Genomic DNA, 13124 nt, shown 5'->3' with positions numbered 1-13124 from the left:
TTCAGTTGCATTTTAGTGAAAACACAATTTTATTTATAACACGTCAGAAAGAACCTACTGTAACAATGCAGATCATAACTGAATTGGCCTTATCAAATGCTGTGACATATGTTTTTTTTTCCATGCCACAGCATCATTCCATACAATTAAATAAAACATCAAATTAACAATGAAAAAAGAAATTACAAACCAAAATCGAACACAAAAAAAAGAAATGGTCAGACCTTCAAATAGAAATTGATAGGCGATTCATGGGGGAAAATGGATATATAGTGGAAAATAAAGTAGCGAGAAGCTTAATTTATGTCCAGTTTTTCATGAGCTCTAAAATGCAGCTTAAAGATGGAGATTTTTTTCTTACAAACCAAAAAATCCTGTAAAAATAAAGAAACAACTGTTTCTACAAATGCTTTTAACTAATTCAGGCTGATCTATTGTTTTCCATAAATCAATACTAACTAATATAGAGTAGACCCGTTTGAAAAAATAATAATAGGAATTTTGTATGCTTTCATTTTACCTGCATGCCATCTAGGCTGTGAAAACACATGAAATTCAACCAAAAACACAGTGAGTGAAACATATAGGAGACATTACATTACATTCTCTGAAAAGGGGGCTGTGTGGGTTATGGAAGTTAAGCTGGAAGATTTCAGAATTACTTTTAATCATTTTTACACTAAAAAACTGTTTTCTAAAACTGTGGAAGGAAGCTTTAATTAGCTCATTTCTGGAAAATTGATTGCTTGTAAAGCTATAATTTCACCCCTTATTTCAGGTCTAGTTCCTGTTATCTGCCAATTAAAGTGTTCATTTTAATTTCATACTCTCATCATAGAAATTAATGTTATAGCTGGGTCAAACAGGTAAAACTTTGCTTTTGGAATGAACATTGCAGGCTAACATTAAGCTACTGTAATAACAATGACTTGGAGAAACCTTAAAAATTTACAGACAATGCCTAAAAGTCTGGTCTGTGATAGGAAACCATCCAACTTAAATCTTAAACTTTAATTTTAATCCTGATGGAAAAAGAAGTCAGATATAAAGATAGAACTTTGCTAATGTCTGAAATGTACAATAAATGCAAGCTTGAGATACTCAGGATGATCAAAGGTAAATTGCAAACCACATTTGGATTGTTTATATCTCAATATTTCTAGACTAGACTTGTTTGGAAAAAAGTGATACTTTGTCCAATTTTATGCTTAAAATTAGAAAAATTACTTAAGCAGCATTGGTAATATTATTAGGTGATCTAGTGTTAATTTCATTTTTGTATTCCAAAGAATATTTTCCTAAAGTGATAAGAATGCAGTATCTCTGTATTCTTATCCCTTGTCCTTCCATTTGTACTGTATCTAATGTGTAATATGTGACTAACTTTTAAATTTATTTTGTGAATTGGGGCTATATAAACAACATTTAAACTAAATATGAGCACACCTAACCACTGTTAACAGCATATTACCAGTTTTGTCAAAGATGACTTAGGAAGCCGTTTTTTTTAGTTTTTTTGTAATGTTGGTGAATCTGCAAATGAGTCCTTCAACATTTAAATCAATTATTTGGGTTTTTAGCACGAGTAGTCAAACATGAGACTTCTTGCTGTCACTTCTGATGATTATTTCTCTTGATCCTTCATTTTTCAGTCGAATAAGGAGTCCTGTAAGCACTAATCGAACAGCTCCTGGCTTCTTGGATCTTCCATGAGTGATGAACTGGCAGGAAATGTGTGTATTAAAGTCCAATCCTTTATAGTCCCGGTTTGTGTTATGTATCTGTTTTGTTGGTATAGCATTGAGTTGTAACCCTGCTCGAAGCAGGGAGAGTGTTAATCAATCTTCAAAAGCTTCATATGTACAGTTTGTGGTACTCAGTGATGATAAGCAGCAGGATTCCAAGTGCGATACCAAGAACTGAAACAATAAAGCATCATTAATCAAAAAAAATATCCTTGGATAAAATGGACAAGTATGAGTGAGTATTAGGGCCACAGTAAGAAAATAAAAAAGTAAAATTACAAGAATAAAGTCATAATATTACAAGAATAAACTCGTATGAGAATAAAGTCATAGTATTACAACTTTATTGTTGAAATAAGTCATAATTTTGACAAAATAGTATTATGATTTTATTCTCGTAATACTACAACTTTATTCTCATATTATTTCAATTTTATTCTTGTAATATTATGACTTTAATCTCGTACAATTTATTCTCATAAGATGACTTTATTTCTTAGTATATCCCTATGCTCCGTCGCAGACAACACAGTCGATACATAATTAAACCTTTAATTTTGTTGTCTAAACCAGGGTTTTCCATTTTGGAAGATACATCTGACCAGTTAACAAATGTTAACAGTTGAGTCAGTTGACAGCATAGCTAAAATAACACAAACATCATCAACACCCAATATGTTTTTATCAGTGCTATGTTTTTATTATTATTTCTTCAAACATTTCTAGCAGAGATGTGCTTTAAAATGAACATTTTTGATATTTTGTTTATTTTCTATAGAGGATCAAAAACTCACAATGAAGTCCAGTCCCTGATTTTAGGAACAATTTGTCTAACTCCTAAAAGTAAATTGTTTAAACAATTTACTAAAAGTGTTGCAGCAGGAAACAGGTGTCCGGGCATACTTAAAAATCTTAAAAAGAAACAAAAATGAAAGCTTTAAAATGTCTCAAATTAATTTTTAAAAAGCAAGATGACCTCAAATACATTAATCCCAGGTCCTAAATTTTGTCTTGGCAGGACTGTTCAATGCTGTATGTTATGTTTGTTTTTCATTCGCAGAACTTTGAGTCGCACTCAGACATCTTCATTGCATTCTGTGACTCGAACTAGCAGCTACTTCCTTTGGTAGCTATTTAGCTAGCTTTTTTGCATCTACCATGGGTGCAAAGGACTGATAATATGGTCCAATGAATTTAAATGGTTGATTCATGCTTTGAAATTTGAATTAAGGTGCATTTTATTTAGAAGTTTCAGCTCTTATTTTGGTAGTTTTACCTTAAGGGGAAGTAAATTCAACTCTGTAGAAAACAAGGATAAACAGTGAAAGAAGGAAATGCCAAACATTAAATCTGCTGGTTTTAGAGTCATTTTAAACTCCTGGGTGACGGACACAATGCATGTTAGTTTATTACATTTAGTGTGTTTATGGATGTGTACAGAATTAATGAAAGTCAAGTTAAAAGTTAAATATTGATTTATTGGCATGGCACCTACAGTTGCCATGTCAACAGCTGGTTGTCATCCTATTCATGTTAAACTGTAGTAAGAGAGACTTCAAGAATCTGGTATTTACTTAGATGTTTGAATGTGTTTAATATGGTCTAAAATCACTCTAAAGTCAACCTTTTGTGTATTATGTAAGAGCAAACAGTAGTTTGATGATTCTGTTTTATTTTTCTTTATAGCTCTTATGGTGTGTTCAACACAAAATCGTTCTGAAGACATAGTGTGAGCGACCATTATTCAGCCACGAATGCTATGAGTTAGTGCCAATTTTTCACCAGTTGACTGGACAAAATTCATACATTTCTGTGGAGATTTAGGTCTATAAAAGTCTTACGTTTGAGTTGGCAAAATTTACAGAAACCATGAGAAAAGCTTAAGGGTTCACAAAGTAAAAACAAGAAATCTTTAGTATTAATTTTACCTCGGTGCACTGTAGGAAGCTGGGTTGACCTGAGAGGTCAAAGCAACTGAAGCTGCAGATAGACTGTTGGGAGACGGTTCCCGACTCGTGCTGTTTGGGGATGAATTTGAAGAAACTGAAAGGCAAAAGTCCAAACATAGTCAAAATCATACAGATTTTGCTTAGAGTAGTTTGACGTTTCAATATTTCAATTTTGACAGAAACTACCCAGACTTTCAGGAAAAGGCATCTGCTACATAATTAAAAAGTGCTTACCTCCACCTGAAGCCAAAGGGCTGTAGGACCTTGAAGTTGAGGCCTAAAACAGTTTTGAAACAGATTTTGATATTGTATGATGAAGAATTAAAATATGCAAATATAAACGTGCGTAACTTAAATGCCAAATCTTATTTGTTATATTTGTCATGATTTGAGGAGTCGGACATATAAGAATGAAAAATGTGGAAATTAAATCATTGTATGGTTTTAAATAACATATTTTTGAAATCAATACAAGACTATTATTAGTATATAAGGTTATTATTGAGGTATAAACATGTACTTTAATCAACTTGTACAAAAATAAATTATGTTTAAATTACTAAAGGATGAAAATAAATTAAAAAAAACTAAAGAAAGTAACAAAATGGACAATCTCGAATAGTATTTGCACTATTATTATTCAGAATTAGATGAAAAAACAAACAATAGTCTTAATAGTGGGTGCAAACCCAATGGAGTTTATTATCAAATTGTACAACTAACCATTCTGGAGTTGTAGCTGTGTGATTTGACTGGTAAAGTAGCTACAGGACAGTAGATCCTTTTCTCCTTTTGACGACGATTACAGAACCAAACTCGAACCACCTCCTTCTCCATGGAAAGTTGCTCAGAAATTAGGGTTATCTCCTCTGAGTTGGGCTTTGGATTCTGAAAACCAAAAAAAAAGATGACTGTCTGACCTTGGAAAATTATTTAATCAGGACAAGTGTACTCTCAGTGACATTCCAGAATCCTGTGGTATTATGGAGCATAGGCAAAAATTCAAGATGAATTGGCCCCCGCCACAGCCAATCGGAACCGGTGGGCCGCCCCACGCCGCACCAGCTAATTGTCGTTCACGGATCCCTTCAAAGGCTAAGCTACCTTAGGTCTACCTGCTCATCAGTCGTGCTTTGATTCTACGTGTGTGCTTTTCCTACCTCTCCGACATTCTGTCAGCTAGTTCCAGCTGCCTCCCTTTGTCAGCAATCCCGGTCCTTCCGTCCCCAATCCGGCCTGCAGAAGCACCCTCCGATCGTCTTTCCCCTCTTTCAAGGCCCAAATCCAGGGATGTCCCTCGCCTGCCGGCTGCGCTCCTGTTGACTTCCAGCTACTCCTTACCTATCTAACCACCCAATCACGCCTTTCTTCGGCCTCCATCGGCGGCGGCAAAGCTGGAATTTTTTCATCCTTCCCTCATTCATGTCGCAGGCGTCCTCTGCCATCCGCCTGGTTCCCCGCTCCTGCTCACCATCGTCGGCTGCTGCAGCTCACTGGCGCTGTCCCCTGCAACCAAGCGCTGGTTGTGTGCACGATCCGCCGCGGCTCCACCGCGGCTCCACCGACTCACATCAGCTTTTCCTGCTCTCGTCCCATCCTGAATTCGATCCGTTGCCTGAACGTCTCTCCCAGTTCACCTCCGGGAGAATGCCGCCATCAGACCGCTTTGCTCACTTCCGCGCATCTCGGCTCGCAGCCAGCTCTTCAGCCTCATCAACCGGCAACCTCATTTGCGCCCTTTGAGGCGTTGTCTAAGACGTACTCAATCCCGACTCGTTCACTTTCCGTTCGCATCACGTATGGAGGAATTTAAAGGTGCATAAGCTCATGGAATATATAAATAAAGAAATACACTAGACTCGGAACTCCTTCTGCGCATAGTCGAACGGGAAGAGATTTTTATGCACATCTGAGAAACCAAATCATCACATTCACATCGTTACAGAAATCCAAAATTTTTTGATATCAGTTTTTTATAGTGTCCCAGCTCTATTGGTGTGTATTGGGAAGCCTCGACCAATGGCGTTGCTCTCCTCCATTTGCGTAGCACTTCTGGCTCGGTCTTTCACTAGACTTGTATTGGAAGTTCCGAGAATTAGGAGTTGACCTACTGGAATAATTAGAGACGCCTTGATCAACGTCGGCTCAGTTTCAGAAGAACTATTAGTCAAATCGTTTGTTCCTAATCTGTCCAAACAGCATACTTCCCAAGTCATATTTTGGTCCAACTTTGTGCTTTGCATGCAAGGGAAAGGGAGTGTCAAATCTGTCAGGTCAGTTTGACTCAGTCCATTTGACACAGTACATTTCTTTTAGGTTAAAACATATGTTAGTGTGAACCAATCAAACAACATAATTTTTAACTATTAACATAATTATATTCCTCTACACATGCCACTGTCAGCGCACCAGTACCTTTAACTAATGTTTAGCTCACCTCCTATTGCCGATCTGTCTTGGCATCTTCAGGGTCGTGATTAGCTCAATTCGTGCTAAGAGCCGGGTTTTAAATCTGATCCGAGTCTCACCGGCTCCGCCTTTCTAATGGCGGACGCTCTTCGTCAGCTTCAATTTGGTATTTCCCCACCATAACCCTCCATCGCTTTAGATCGCTCCAAATCTGTCAGGAATCCCAGTTCGTCTCTTAGCTCATTCTGCCCTCCAGCCCCAGCTGCCCGGTGGTCTCTTAATCGCAGCGCCATTTTCTTTAAGTGTTCCGTGACCAGTAGAGGGGATTTCTTTTAAAGTTATATATAAAATGCACCTGAACACAATTGGAGTTATGTGCTCATAACTTCACGAGCGTCCTCTTCAGGTCATTCATAGTTCGCAACACAGCTCGCCCTGACAGCTTCCTTCCTCCTCATCTGTCGGTTCCGACTCATATCAAGGAGGCATACAAGCAGCGAGTACGCAGACATGGGCATTAAGGAGGTCCATTTCATCTGCACAAGCCGTCAGTCCGACACGCAACAAGATAAAACCAGACAACGTTTTTTCTGATAAATGATGGTCACTCGTGCTTGTCGCGGTTGCTATGCGTAATTACTGCTGGAGCTAGTTGCAGCCAACCACAAAGCACACTCGCATAAAACAAGCCTCCCGTTCCCTGATAGTCCGACTGCTTACCACCAAGTCGGACCGTCGCTGGCAATAAAACTTACGAAGATCTAACTTCCCAGTCATGTGGCCGATTACCTAAAAGCGTTATCAGTAATCCCTTTCTGTCGGTTGCAACCACCCGTTCGAGCCGGGCGTATGGCGAGCTTTCATTGGTTTAAAACAGAACACCAGCCCCCGACGTCGACTCATGGTCTCGTGTACATGCTCTGGTTACCGCTTCAGCAGGAATCCTGATTTATTCTACCCCTTTTCCCGCGTTCTCTAAATGATCTTTTTGGGGGATTTACAGGACAGGTGCGCCGCATCCATGAAGTCATGCTCATCTTGTAGACTATTTGCAGCTCTATTAAAGAACTAGGACCTGAAATCTCTCCTCTCATCCTTTACGGGATGCTAGTGGTGGCTGTTCCATTTAAAGAACTAGCATTAAATAAAGGGAGCACTACGTTCCTCTCTCCTGAAGTCCCCACAGCTCTGCTCGGTCCTTAAATTCTTGGCTTAAGAATCCAAGATGTATGGACTTCCCTCTGGCCATTTCCAGATCACAGGCAGCCAGGACTGCCCCTCCAGGTCCAGTCATAATTCCCACATCTGCTGCCGTCCAAGGCGTCCCTACAGCTTCCCTTCTTCAGCTATTTCCTACATCCGCAGTCTGCTCGTGGGAATCAGTTTTCACGCTAAGCTTCAGCAACCTAGCACATCATCTAGTCTTTTCTCGAACCCCGCTGTGAAACTCCTTCTCAAGGGATTTCTAAGCATAGCTCCTCTAATCCTGATCGCCGGAAACCTATCACACTCCCATTACTTAGGAATCTCATCACTGCGCTCCGATCCGGTGCCTTCTCCCTACTCAGCCACGAATCCAAACTCCGGTTTCTCACTCCTGAAGGCTTCCCTATGACCGCTGACTGGTTCATCCGCCACATCAGACTGACTCTAGCAGCTTACGATCTTCCCCCTAGCCACTTCTCGCGCCATTCTTTTAGAATAGGCGCTGCCACATCTGCCGCCGTACAAGGCGTCACTACAGCTTCCCTCTTTCAGCCCGGCCGCTGGTCATCCTCGGTCTTCTCATCTTACATCAGACCCGATCTTTCAGCTTTGCTCGAAGCTCAACGTTCAATGTCCGCAGGTGAGCGTCTCATCAAACATCAAATGACTGGTGGTGGAGCGTTTGGCCATCTTTAACATCTATTTCTATCTAGGAGATCCGGCCCGACCAGCAGTCCATGGCCCTTCGGCTCGGCAGCAGCCGTTTCATCTACCGCAGTACATCAAGCATCATGCCTAACAAGTCTTGTCAGACTGCAGGCCCCTGTCAACGCGGCTCGCGTGGAATGTGGAATGCTAGCATACATTGGTACTTGAAACATAATGAATTCGAGGTAGTTAGAATTGTTATGAAATAAAGCACATAATTTTTTCTTATGAAATGAAAGTGTCTGAAATCTACTTAACTTCACAGCATCTTGTGTAAGAACAAACAAAAAAATGTTTGGGCATAGTTGAAAGATGCTTGTCTTTCAACTGTGCCAGGGGTTGGCAACCTTTTCTATTCAAAGAGCCATTTGGGACCGCCTCCCAATAAAAAGAGCCACAACCCATTTTGACGTCATATATATAAAACCTATATGCTATGTACAAAAATCGATACTATGTTGCGCTTATGAAATCAACGAACTGCTGCAGAGAACACAAAATTTTATTTCTGCATGTAACAAAACGCATTTTACACTTTGTTGATGCTCAATTTCAAACAAAATACCCTCTGTCTATTTGGGTCTTTGTATTTAAGACGTAAAAATCGAAACTTACCCAACCCGCACTGAAGGAAAAATAGAAACAGAATGCAGTCACCTGTCCTCCTCTTATTCAGGAGATAAAAATCAAAACTTATCCAAATATTATCCACCGGCACTGAACTGCGCAGTCTGCTTCTGTGTCCCATCGTACGGAGCCTGTTGTGACTTTTTTACACTTATGTTGTTCGGTATATTTGCATGATAAGTGACTGATTTACAATTATATGTTAAGCATAATTTACATGATGATTATTATTAATTGTATTGAACATGATTGTATATAATTACAAAGGTGAAGTGAAATATATTTAAGAGCAAGACATGATTTATTTGAATAGAGGAAGTCTTTTATTTTGAAGAATGCTTAAGGATCTGTTACTGTTTGTCACTATCTTGCTTTGTTGACTTTTGATTGCCATTGGTTACGACCTGCGGTTGCCCGTAATCAGCGGACGCCGTTCCTTTTTCTCTTCAATAAATACTGAACAGAAAGGTTCAGTAAAGGAAATACGAGCCTCCGTCTTGTTTGAGAAGAAGCTTTACTCCGTAACAGAGCCCCCTATGGGACATGGGGATTTTTTTTCTTTTGCGTTTCCTCGTAATACGTTTGCGTTCCGTCGCAATACTGTACTGGTCAGTTATGCAGCATAATTGGGGCCTGCCCATAGCAATGCATAGGGATGTAATCCCTATGCATTGCATGGCAGGCACCTATTGTTCTACACCTCAAAATAACTGCCGCTTCCTACTACCGTTAATGCGGCTCGTACCGCTGCATGCCCCCTCACAATATATATATCAAAACGTGAGGCTCAATCCCGTGAGGGGAGCTATTACTTTTGTTGGCATTTCGAGTAACTGTGGCGACATAATTAACAAAAAACGAGCCAAATTTAACTCAAAACAAAAGTCTAACTGACACAAAACAGTGTCAGTTAGACTCAAAATAGACATAGAATTTAGTCTGCCTCTCTGAACTGCTCTTTAGAACTACAATGACTGAAGGTTAGAACTACAACATGGCGGACACTGAGTGCCTACAAAAGAGGTCTGAGCTGAATGTCAGAACTACAACATGGTGGAACTGTCAGTTACTACAGAGGAGGACTGAGCTGGCCTTTAGAACTACTTGTGTTTTGGGCATTATATAACTGATTTTACCCAACCATTGTTACACATGGGATTAGTGTGGCAATTTAAAATGAAGCTTACTGAAAATTTCAAAATAAAAGCCTTGAATATTTTTACATCATGTAGTTGCTCTTTTTGGCTTTATTTGACTTTTTCATCCAAAGCACTGTTACACATGATATTAGTTTAGCTCTTTGAAATGAAGCATACTGAAAATTTCAAAATAAAAGCCTTGAATATTTTTACATCAGATAATTGCTCTTTTTGGCTTTATGTGACTTTTTTATCCAAAGCACTGTTACACATGGGATTAGTGTGGCAATTTAAAATTAAGCTTAACAAAAATTTCAAAATAAAAGCCTTGACAATTTTTACATCAGATAATTGCTCTTTTGAGCATTATATAACTGATTTAACCCAGCAATTGTTACACATGGGATTAGTTTGGCACTTTGAAATGAAGCTTAACAAAAATTTCAAAATAAAAGCCTTGAGAAATCTTACATTAGGTAATTGCTCTTTTGAGCAATAAATAACTGATTTAACCCAATGACTATTAGACATGGGATTAGTTTGGACCTTTGAAATTAAGCTTAACAAAAATTTCAAAATAAAAGCCTCAACATGCCCCTGAGGTTAGTGCACCGCCGCAGGCGGTGCAATAATATTATTCTGCATTATCTTTTTCTCTCAGGTCAGGGAACTGCCTTGCGCAGCAAGGCAGTTCATTAGCATTAGCATTTTAGCTTATATAAGCTATAAGCTATTTATTTGACTTATTAGCCATGTTTAGTCTACTGAATGGAGTAAGTCCATTATAGAAAACATCCTAGTGATGTCCCACATGCTACTGACAGCAATCACGCTAGCATTAGCATTTCTGCTAATTTTAGCTGATACACTTACTTTATCATACTGAATGGTGCAAGTCCATGTTAGTAAACATTCTTGTCAATCTCCACATGCTATTGATTACTTTGCAGCTTTCTTTAGCATCGATGCTAATTTCTAGCATCAGAACGCTGGGTCCAAACCGACGGGCACACTTTGGCAGGCCCCGGTTAAATTTCTTCAGGAATTTTCTAGTTGAATACTGCAAGCCTTTCTTACGGTGGGCGCCGTACTTTCTGCTTTAATATAAGGTTATGTGCGGTTTTTCCATGAATGTTAATATCTTTATGTGAAATATCTGAAGTTTTATATCTTTCTTTAGGATAGAAAGGCACCACAAACCTACGATATAAACAGAAACCTTCCGTAAGTAGGAAAGAAATAAAAATACATCCTAATTTGGACTATTTCTGAGTTATTATCGCGGATAATAAGTCATCTGACAGTTTTGATTGTGTCTCTGTTGTGTTCTAGTCTGAATGGTTTAAAGAGCTGCTTTGAGTGGCGCTCCATCTTAGCCTTAACAGACATAAACATACAGTAAAAAATAAATCGATTTTCAATCAGTGTTTTGCACCAAACAGTTTTTATTATTAACAAGTTTTTATTATTAAAAACACGACAAAATAATGACGGTAAAGGGATTAACTCTGGATTAACTCGGGGAATCTCATCTGTCCGTTTATCAATCAACTCCAAACCTCTTCTTTGTTCTGTCACAATTATCGATTTATTCCATTTTGATGATTATGCTCCAAACTTTGCAAGGACTGACCGCCCCGCTCACCGCTTCCTCATACACACAAAGCCAGTATCCTTCCCATTCATACCTGGTGACGTCACTCCCTCGTCGACACACGTAAGTGTCAAAGCCGCTGCTCCTGTCATATCAGTAATTACTTATTTCATTCATATGGCTCTTACAGAGCCTCAGTGAAAACTTGTTTATTATTATTAACTGTTTGGTGCAAAACACTGATTGAAAATCGATTTATTTTTTACTGCATGTTTATGTCTGTTAAGGCTAAGATGGAACTGCACTGAAAGCAGCTCTTTAAACCATTCAGACTAGAACACAACAGAGACACAATCAAAACTGTCAGATGACTTATTATCCGCGATAATAACTCAGAAATAGTCCAAATTAGGATATATTTTCATTCCTTTCCTCCTTACGGAAGGTTTCTGTTTATATCGTAGGTTTGTAAAGAAAGATATAAAACTTCAGATATTTCACAAAAAGATACTAACATTCATGGAAAAACCTCACATAACCTTATATTAAAGCATAAAGTACGTCGCCCACCGTAAGAAAGGCTTACAGTATTCGATTATGCTGCATAACTGACCAGTACAGTATTGCGAGGTAACGCAAAGGTTTTGCGAGGGAACGCAAAAGAAAAAAAATTCCCCATGCCCCCTAGGGGGCTCCGTATCCGTACGCTTCAGCCTTTTGCATCAGCTCCGAAACGGCCTTTTTTCTCTCCTCTCCCTCGGGATATTTTTTTAGCAAAGACAGAGCGTTTGCTCTTGAAATGTCTTTCAACATTTGACTTCTTGTTGTTTGCCAGTCTTTCGCCACATATTAAGCAGCCTGGTGAACCAGTTTCATCAGCGGTGAAAGCAGAACGATCTGTCCACGTAGCATTAAATGTTCTGCCATCTTCAGAATGTTTCCTTTTCTTGGATTTATTCATGATGTATCTTCCAGGCAAGGATCAAAAAGTCAATAAATCAGTGCGCTAAAAAAATGCGGTCTGCCAGACATGTGGGGTACGCCAGGAATGCCTGTCGCACATGACGTATATTTTGGGTGCTAAAAATGTTCAAAACTTTTGTTTTAATGTTACAAATTTACCATATTCTTCAGATTTAGAAATTTATTTTAAAATGATTTTAATTTATAATTTTTTAATGACTGCGACAGACTGGCGACCTGTCCAGGGTGTACCCCGCCTCCCGCCTGGAACGTAGCTGGAGATAGGCACCAGCAACCCTCCCGACCCCATTAGGGACAAGGGTGAACAGAAAGTGGATGGATGGATGGATGGATTTTTTAATGATTTAATTTAAATAAAATATTCTATTTCCCAAAGTCACTGGGAGCCACAACAGAAGGATGAAAGACCCACACGTGGCTCCGGAGCCATTGGTTGCCGACCCCTGAACTATGCCATTCCGCATAATTTGAGTGTTAACAGTGAGCTCAAGGCACAATTGATATGACAAAATGCAGTTTAGGCCGCAAAGGTAAGCTAGTTGCCAATATAAAAATGATAATTATTAGCATTAGTCTGGCAGTAGCAGCCAATGACATGCTCTGTTTTGCTAACATGCTAAATGTTGCTAATTAAAACATAATCAATTAAACTGTTAAAATTTAAATACCTATTAAATAAAATAAAATGTTATCTATCACAAAAAAGGTTAAGCAGATCATGTGCCCAAAAGCATTACCTATTTATGCTTTTGCTTTAGCAAAC

At 38.9% G+C, this 13124-nt stretch overlaps 1 protein-coding gene across 1 annotated transcript in view; it reads right to left on the bottom strand.

Moving 5' to 3' along the window:
• pou2f3 (POU class 2 homeobox 3) overlaps positions 1 to 13124 on the bottom strand; it is a 51738-nt gene continuing 38614 nt past the window's right edge. The window contains exons 10-13 of the mRNA XM_028032012.1: positions 4418 to 4582; positions 3929 to 3971; positions 3674 to 3788; positions 1 to 1919 (exon numbers count right to left, since the gene is read on the bottom strand). Coding sequence (XP_027887813.1) covers positions 1877 to 1919; positions 3674 to 3788; positions 3929 to 3971; positions 4418 to 4582 — 366 coding nt within the window. The 3' untranslated portion in view covers positions 1 to 1876. The remainder of the gene's footprint in view (positions 1920 to 3673; positions 3789 to 3928; positions 3972 to 4417; positions 4583 to 13124) is intronic.

Source organism: Xiphophorus couchianus, chromosome 11, assembly GCF_001444195.1.
Source record: "Xiphophorus couchianus chromosome 11, X_couchianus-1.0, whole genome shotgun sequence".
In the NCBI taxonomy this organism is placed as follows: domain Eukaryota; kingdom Metazoa; phylum Chordata; class Actinopteri; order Cyprinodontiformes; family Poeciliidae; genus Xiphophorus; species Xiphophorus couchianus.
The sequence above is the reverse complement of the archived record's forward strand: the minus strand, read 5'-3'. Positions and strand labels throughout refer to the sequence as shown.